At 36.5% G+C, this 9,142-nt stretch overlaps 1 protein-coding gene across 2 annotated transcripts; it reads left to right on the top strand.

Moving 5' to 3' along the window:
- Positions 1 to 546: 546 nt before the first annotated feature.
- Positions 547 to 8,862, top strand: LOC120467003 (uncharacterized). 2 transcript variants are annotated; one of them, XM_039655739.2, is made up of 3 exons: positions 547 to 625; positions 2,093 to 2,232; positions 6,892 to 8,862. In XM_039655739.2, the coding sequence occupies exons 2-3, from the start codon at positions 2,148 to 2,150 to the stop codon at positions 8,637 to 8,639; spliced, it is 1,833 nt and encodes a 610-aa protein (XP_039511673.2). In that variant the 5' UTR covers positions 547 to 625; positions 2,093 to 2,147; the 3' UTR covers positions 8,640 to 8,862. The 2 variants fall into 2 exon arrangements, with proteins under 2 accessions (XP_039511673.2, XP_088983026.1); XM_089126900.1 differs by lacking the exon at positions 547 to 625 and adding an exon at positions 825 to 1,028.
- Positions 8,863 to 9,142: the final 280 nt, after the last annotated feature.

The following is a 9,142-nucleotide window of genomic DNA, read 5'->3' as shown; positions in this document are numbered from 1 at the left end:
TCCTCTTTGTTTAATAAACTATGTTAAAAAGCAAATGTTTGTGTTGATTTTCTGTTGTTGTCGTTTGCAATGCTATTGTAGATTGTAATTTGTAATTGTAATTACATTTGTAATTTGCAATTGTAAAATACAGAACTTGTACAAGGATGTGCAAACAAAATACATTTTGGCGATAAAGTAAAGATAGCATAAATATCAGAACTGGACATTCTTCAGTCAGTCATTTAATAACATTGGAAAACATTAATCAGTATTATGCCAGATTTGATCAACTTGAAACAGTTGTTTCTCTAAGTGTGGATGTAATGAGAATTAAATATAACAACTTATCTGCACTAAGAGCTATATTACTCAGATGTCACTGCAGATTTAGTTAAATAAAGATTCAAGGGTGTTTAACATACTGTTTAAATAGTTAAAAGATATGCATTTAGAAACAAGATTTAAGAGTTAGGGATACAATTGTTACTTTATTATATGTATACACACATATAAATTTAACGTCTCTATCTTTGCCAGCTGCCATTAAACTTTAAAGAAGGACTTTTATTTTGGTATGTGGTGTGTCGTCATACGGCTGCGTCTTTTCCTTCTACGCGTCTGTTGGGAATCTGGTTGAAGAAAGGTTTGTGTTTTCAAGCACGTAAAGCGTTTAAATCTATACTAATCGTATAGCTTTTATTAACGTATTATTTGTGTATTTCTATTTAACGTAATATTGCATTGCTTGTCTAACATTAATGAACGTTTTGTTTGTCAGTAACATCCACATATGAGCAACGCTAAAAGTAAAGGTGCTTCTAATTATTTTGTTGCTCATGAATCAGTTTATCGTAAACACGAATTTGGGAACTGGCATTTACCAATGAAGAAACAACTTTTAAAAACTCCACGTCAAATGAACCAAAGTCTCTGCAAAACGATTTAGTGATTTCAACTGCTTGAATCATCACATGCTGGAGATGTAGACTGGTATAAATGCAGTACAAATGCAACGGGAACAACATACTGACAACTTTAATTAACAAGTAACAATTTTTTTAAAATTAATTAATCAACTGAAATTATTAAATACAACTACATTTTAGGTGTCTGTATAATTCATGTCTTTATTACAAGTTTGTAGTGCTAGTTGTTTGTCTGTTTTATAAAATCTACAAATCTTTAAATACAAATAAATGTAAAGCGTCTGCAAAGTTTGTGTTAAAAAAAAAAAAAAAACTTGTGCTAGGGTTGAGCTTGTTTTGGCTAATCATGTCATTTAAAACCATTCCCTCTCACAGAAAAGATGTTTAGAACACGTCTAAACCCGCCCCCGGTGTAAGCATGACGTGGTAAAAGAACGGTTCTAGTCCAGCAAAGAGTTGGTGCCGCTTTGGAACCAGTTCTCCTGGCCGAGAACCGGTTCTTTGGCTGTTGAAACACAAAGAACTGGTTCGCGCGCAGGCACCGGCTCCGAACCGGCTCTCAAAATGCTTTGGTGGAAAAGGGACTATAGTCAGTTCACTGGTAATGGAGACAGTGAGAGGGAATGATTTTAAATGACATGATTGATCTGATAGAGATTTATGGCGCTTTTCCACTGCATGGTACGGAACGGCACGCTTTGGCACATTTACACTGTGTGGTTCGACTCGGCTCACTTATGGCACATTTCCACTGCACGGTACAGTACGGCTTGCTTCGGCTCGTTTTAAATGGTAGTGGTACCTGGTCTGTTGCGGTTCCAAGCGTACTGTACCAGTACTAAAATGTGATGTGAAACACTGCAGATCAATGATTGATCACACAGAATCGGCACTACCAGCGTCATTGTATTTGTGACGCAAGAAACCAAACCCGTTAGATTTAAATACCCAGTAACAGCTGTAGCGACTGCTTTTAAACTAATCCCACCCACTTTAAAACAGTACTAACTGCAGTTGAAAAGCAACCGATCTAAAGCGAACCGTGCCGTACTGAGTCATAGCACGCAGTGGAAAAGCGAAGCGTGCCGCGCAGAACCATACCGACCCAAACCAGCAGTGGAAAAGCACCATTAGTTTGGATTTATTTTTCATTCTGCTAATTATTCTCCTCTTTAACATGACAGAGTGTCGAAACAGAGGAAAAACTCCTGGAGAAGCAACTGTGACACTGTTATAAAGATGGCGTTCATTAAAGAGGAGCGTGGAGACGTGAAGATTGAAGAAACATTCAGTGTGAAACAAGAAGAAACTGAGGAACAAACAGGTTGGTTTCATTATCAAAGCAGAACTAATTTGATGCTTCTTAAAATGTCCATCTACAGAAATTAATGATATTATTTATGAAGAATGTCATGTCCCAATTAAAGTGGTTTTATTTGTCGGTCAAAGTTGGTCATCCGTTGTTATGATACACAATATATTAGAAAAAAACTATGAATGTAGCCTAAGAAGTAATAATTAACCCTATACCAAAGTCCCTTTCAAGGAAAGTCTGTTTACTCTGCTTTTTTGCCACACCTCCGCCTATTTCAGGCATTCGAGACGTCTTGTTTATTTGAATTGGGGAATCCTGAAATCTCAAAAACTGCATACTGAATTCACAACAAACTAACATTTCACATCGGCAACTAAATTGGTCAAACTATCCCATAAATTGTGTTTCTTATGCACAAATTTAAGAAACTTTATGGGTTAAAGTTTATTTTTCAGACTGGAGCAGTCAATGCTTTATGGAAGCTTGATTCCACCACATAATGAAAAATAGCAAGAGTTTAACTTTTTTTTCTCACAATCTTGAGTTTACATCTCATTCTGAGATATAAAGTCAGAATTGCAAGATGTAAAGTCAAGATTGCGTGTTTAAAAAGTCAGAATTGTGTGATTGTAAAGTCAGAAATGTATGATATAAAGTTGAAATTGCGTGTTGTAAAGTCTGAATTGTGAGATAAACTATTCTGAGGGGGAAAAGTTTTTTTTTTTCTTAGAATTGACCTGATGACTCCGTTGCGAGTTTATATCTCACAATTCTGAGAAAAGATGGCAGAATTTTGAGATATAAACTCTCAATTATGTGTTATAAAGTCAGAATTGCAAGATGTAAATATCATAAGCTCCTCATTAACAATATTGGAGCGCTATTATATATGAAGAAAAAGACACATCTCTGAGTATTTCAGAAGATAAGACACATTATCTTCTTGTTCTTGGTCCGCTGTTGGTGAGTAGCTACCCTGATCTTTTTAAAGATTCACTCGCGCTATAAACGTCCAATAATATAGATTTTAACATAAATTCTTGCATTTTGTTCACCCTTGCTAGCCTGGTGATGAAAAAAAATAAAGAGAAAAGGTTGTTTTAGATCTAAACGCATAGATTAATGCATTAAACAAGCGTCTTTGACCATTATTGCATCTCTTCTGCTTTTTAGTTTCTCACACCATGTTTTAAAATGTCTTGTCAAGTTAAAAGTTCATCTTTTGAAAACCCATCTCGACACCCACAGTCTTTTCCATTTTATTTGCATTTTAAAAGCACAAGCACATATCTTAATTTAGCTTATTGCCCTTTTCAAGCACTTATTATCTGTTATAATATAGGCTGCACATGGACATAATAAATATGTAGTACGCACGCTTATAGGCTATATGTCTGTAGGACTGCAACTCGGCAAGTTTCAATAAACCGTTATTGATTAATAGGTACTAATAAAGGTGTTAAGCAAAATTGAAAAAGTAGATGCCTTTGGTATTTTCCAAATTACACGCATGGTCTTTAATAACAAATGCATAATAATGAACAAATATTACTTTGCTACAATTTGTATAAAATGCGATTGTATACTATAATGAATTTTTAAAGTATACTTCAATGCATCGATCATTTTCAACTTGCAGTTTGAAAAAAATGTAAACCTTTAAAAAATAAACAGAATTTTCACTTCAAGTATATTTTTAGAAAATATACTAAATTACAATTAATTAAAAGTGTTATTCTTAGCATCCCCTTTAAACTGTTAAACCCCCCCCCCCCCCCCCCCAGTGTACTGTCTTTTTAACTTCACGATTAAGCAAAATCACGTGACCAAGAGTGCAGAGAGTGTCAAGAATGACCATCAAGATTTTTTTATGAAAACTTTATTTCCAGGTGTGGTCTGATTGTATATATATTTATAGTGCAGAATCATTTATAAATCCAGAAGGCATGAAGTAATAACAACTTTCTTATATCGCTTTTAAAAGTGTTTGAAAAGTGTCGCTTTTCACAAATCACTCTAAACAACAACTGCAATTTTTTTTAAAACATCCATAATACACAAAGCAACACCAAAGTTGTTTAAAAGCCATCCTTAAATAAAACGCTTTTAGATGAGATTTGAACCATGAATACGGCCAGCGTAATATGACACAGCACCTCCAAACAGGGCCGCATTAACAATAGGGCTAGGTTAGGCTAAAGCCCTGGGGCCCGAGCAAGGAGGGGGCCCGTGATTGGCTGAGGAGCAGATACTGCAAGCCATCTAATTGCCAAAGCCTTACCACGCAATGCCCCCCACAAATTAGCTATATTCCATGCATTATCATGGAATCATTCTCATCAATATTATAGAGACGTTTGCAAAGACCCGCCTTTTTTAGTTACTGTATGACGAGCCAGGCAGTGAAAAATACATCGCGGGGCAAAGACTAACGTTACACCGAGTGATTACGAGAGAGAGAGTTCAGAGCAGCTTACTGTTGATATGAAACAAAGTCTCAACTTTCAAATATTGTCATTTAAGTAATTTAAACAATACCGTTTTCAAGTTCAAGTCCACCGACGTTAATCTACTGACGGCTTTGTTGTCGGACAAAGTTGCGTATTCGGCGTTATGATTGGCCAGGCCGTCTGTCAATCAAACCCCCGTGGGCGGCAGGGCATGGTAAATTGAAACGTCACGTTTTAATTTGTTAAAACAAATACATTTATTCTATATTTAACTTGTGAACGATCGACCTGCTGCTGCACGTAGGCCTATAGATGATGGCTGCCTGCGCCTTATTAGAATATACATCAACCAATAAATCGCCTGAAGTCACTCTTCACTTCATTCTAATCTAGTCTATTCTTAAAACACAGCGTCATCATCGACCCCACAAACTTTTGGTAAGTATTATCTTGATGGATGAATGATATTGCTTTCTGTGTTTGATCAAACTCTATATTCGGCTAAAGGGCTGGCCATAAAATTTCCGGTAGAAATATTTAAATTTTGCTGCACCATCATGATGTAAGTTTATCATTTAAATGCGTTTTTAAGCATTGTGGTTTGGATACAACTTATTTTAAACTGCTCAGCCACAGTGAGCAGAGAATTAATTTTGTAAATGCTGGTTTTGAGACCATGGTGAGCAATTTAAGTGGTCGTAAAAAAAAAATGTCACACTCGTGGTCTTTGGTCAAAAATGACCCCATAGGAAATGAATGGGAAATTGTAAAAAAAATAAATAAATAAAAAATTGTGAATATTTGTTTTGTCATTTTTTTATAAGAAATAGTTTTTGAGAATGTTTCAACTATATATTCAAATCCACCAACAACAACAACAAAATTTGTTCATAAACAGCTGGGGAATTCACATGCCTCTCCATAGAGAGCTGTACATGCCATCTAGTGGTTACACCATGATTCTACGCGTTTTCTCTATACTGTAACCAGATGGTGCTAATTTTCTTCAAAAAATATTTTTTTTCTGAAGGCCTAGATTAAACTAAAATACTGCATTAATATTTTTTTGAAAAAAATAATATAGAAAAAAAAATATATTTTTCCATGGCAAAAATAAACCATAAATATTGCATAAATATTAATAAATTCAATTAAATTGTCTCAAAATACTAAATTAAAAAGAATAAATATTATAGAACAAAAGTAAATTGCATTGGTTTTACTAGGATGGAGAAAGTTTCATTTTTAGGTGTCCGGTCACTTTTGACCGGGAAGATAACAAGTGTGACTCTGAAACGAAGAGCACCTGAGGGTTAAATGGAAGGGTTAAGATTGAAATTTGGACACAGTTTTGTGTTGCCTCTAGTATTTAGCTGTTTGATCCAAAAAAAATTAAAGGACTGTGATGGATTTGGCTCATTGCTACTTACATAATGGGGGGAAATAATCACAAAAATATGATTCTCTAACAGCAGTCAAGTTGTAGGTTTGTTGTAACGTTAAAACAGGAGATCATGACTGTGTTTGACATTGGCAGCGGCTGGATGTATGCGATTGGTTAGAGTTGCTACCTGTGGCTACTTAAGACCAGAAGACGCACTTGATTCCTGCTGGTTTTCATAGTGAAAGCGGCGCGGCCAGAGACAATTTGGGCACTGCAGCATATTCAGTATATTATAAATAGTTTTTCTGCATGGGAAATGCAATGTGTGGTGGAAGTGTGTGACAAAAGACTGAACTGAGTGACTGTCACGCTCAATGCTTGACACTTGTGAGCCCTGTCAGTTTCTGTGCTGCAATAGGGCTTAAATCCTGGCTGAATTTTTCACACACACAATTACTTTGCATGACTTGGAGATGAGAGAATATTTTCTAATACTGTAGATATCAGTGTCAGTGTTAAGATCTGTCTGTAATTAACAAGTTCCACTGGGCAAAAATGTGATAAGGGGTGTGATAACTGCTGTTTTTGAATGTTTTTGTGACATCTCCGAAATAAAGCAAAGAGTTGACAAAATTGAGAAGAGGTTCATGTTCTGATGAAAATGCCTCTTTCAGTAGCTTAGTAGCTATGGGATCATCTAGCAGCATACATGTTTTTGGTTTTGATTGATGCCCTATTTTGGTTTTTGATGTTTTGCATGTCTATATGTTTAGATGTCTGTTGCTTTGTGCCATTAAACTGGGGTTAACTTTAATTTGTCTTTTTGTGCCTTAGGCCTGATGCCACTGAAAGAGGAGAGTGAAATCCTGAATGAAATGGAAGAGAAAGATCAGTATGAGAGAAACAATGCTTTCAAAGCGCGAGAAGAAAATTCATTTGGTTCCTCAAAAACTGTAAAGACTTACTCACGAAAAAGAGCTAAGAAGACTGGAGCTGGATTTATTTTCTCCTGCTTTGAGTGTGGAACGGGTTTCAATCAACCCGAAGACCTCCGAGTCCACATGAGAATCCACAATGGAGAAATGCCACTGAAAGATGAGAGTGAAGTCCTGATGGAAATGGAAGAGAAACATAATGCTTTCATAACTGGAGAAAAATCATTTAGTTCCTCGCAAATTGAAAGGACTTCTGTACAAAAAAAATCTCAGAAGACAGGAACTGGATTTTTTTTCACCTGCTTGGAGTGTGGAACGGGTTTTAATCAACCCGAAGACCTCCGAGTCCACATGAGAATCCACAATGGAGAGAATGCTTTCTCCTGCTTTGAGTGTGGAACGGGTTTTAATAAACCTGAAGACCTTAGAGTCCACATGAGATTCCACAATGAAGAGAAGCCTTTCATGTGCCAACATTGTGGAAAGAGTTTTACTCAAAAAGGAAACCTTAAAGTCCACATGGGAATTCACGATGAAAAGAAGCCTTACACATGCCAACAATGTGGAACGAGTTTCACTCAAAAAGGAGCCCTTGCCAGGCACATGAGAATTCACACCGGAGAGAGGCCTTTCATTTGCAAACTGTGTGGAAAGTGTTTCACGGTAGCAGTAAACCTTAAATATCACATGTACATTCACAATGGAGAGAAGCCATTCAGATGTGATCAGTGTGGAAAGAGTTTTAGCCGTAAACAAACGCTTTATAACCACTCTAAGATTCACTCAAGAGAGAACTGTTTTGAATGTGATCAGTGTGGAAAAAGTTTCATTGAAAAAGGAAACCTTAAAATCCACATGAGACTTCACAGCGGAGAGAAGCCTTACTCATGCCCACAGTGTGGACAAAGTTTCAGATATAAAAATTCCCTTAATGCCCACATGAAAAGTCACACTGGAAAGAGTCCCTTCACTTGCAAACTGTGTGGGAAGGGCTTCACACGGGAGCAAAATCTTCAATATCACATGAACCGTCACACTGGAGAGAAGCCATTCGCATGTGATCAGTGTGGAAGGAGTTTCAGACGTCAAGCAACCCTTACTCAGCACAGAAAGATTCACTCAAGAGAGAACTGTTTTATATGTCATGAGTGTGGAAGATGTTGCCGTAGCCTTAAAAGCCTTAACAGGCATCTTGCATCCGGACACACAACGAAGCCTTATGAATGCCACGTGTGTGGAAAAAGTTTCAGATTCAAAAAAACCCTTAAGGATCACTTGAGCGCTCACACTGGAGACAAGCCCTTCACCCGTCTTCAGCGGGCATGTCAAAGAGACCTAAAACGTAGTTTGCAAACTCATTCTGGAAAGAAAATGCAGTGTTTAGAGTGTGGCAAGAGGTTTACAAAAATGAGCAATTTTAGAAATCATCTGCTCATCCACTCCAGTGGAAAATCATTTAATTGTGATCGGTGTCATAAACAATTTCTTTTGCCATCACACTTAAAAATACATATGAAAAGTCATGCATATCTGAGAACTTATTCATGTTCTTTGTGTGGGAAGCATTTCAAATGGCTTGGCAATTTAAAATGGCACCAGAAAATCCGGATATGCGTTAAATTAAGGCTACGTTCACATCGCAGCTAAATGTGGGCCGAATATGATTATCTGCTCAAATGCAGGTTTTTTTTTTGTTTGTTTTTTTGAATCAATCAGAACGAACTTTAGCTCGACAATAACCTTATTTTAGAGCTGCTGTAAAGCCAAAACAGTCTCTCTTACTTTTAGTTACTATAAACACTGTAAAGCTGGTTTGAAACAATGTATATTGTTAAAAGTGCTAAATAAATGGTGAATTGACTTAACAAGTGATTTGCTAATGTTTACTACTTTTATTTGCAAGCTTCACTTCATTAGGGCCCAAGCCCTGAAAGGGCGAAGGCCCTATTGTTTTCCTTCCGATTATTTATTTATTTTTATTTTATTTTAATTTTTTATTTTATTACTATTCGGGCACTTTTGGGGCCCTTAACATGCTCAAAAACTCTTGAAACTTTGCACACGGGTCAGAACCCGGATGGTATCGTTATTGAAATACACCTCTGGTGCAACTCAGACACATCATCAGTGATGTATCCTGAGTTCATTGG

Source organism: Pimephales promelas, chromosome 24, assembly GCF_988280905.1.
Source record: "Pimephales promelas chromosome 24, fPimPro1.hap1.1, whole genome shotgun sequence".
Lineage (NCBI taxonomy): Eukaryota > Metazoa > Chordata > Actinopteri > Cypriniformes > Leuciscidae > Pimephales > Pimephales promelas.
Note: the sequence above shows the minus strand (reverse complement) of the source record. Positions and strands in the feature narration are given on the sequence as shown.

Excerpts from the sequence above, each read along its gene's own strand:
- LOC120467003 (XM_089126900.1), top strand. The coding sequence starts at position 979 with ATGCAGTACAAATGCAACGGGAACAACATACTGACAACTTTAATTAAC. Across the intron at positions 1,029-2,092 it reads CTGACAACTTTAATTAACAA|AGTGTCGAAACAGAGGAAAA; the intron begins GTAACAATTTTT and ends TTAACATGACAG. Across the intron at positions 2,233-6,891 it reads AGAAACTGAGGAACAAACAG|GCCTGATGCCACTGAAAGAG; the intron begins GTTGGTTTCATT and ends TTTGTGCCTTAG.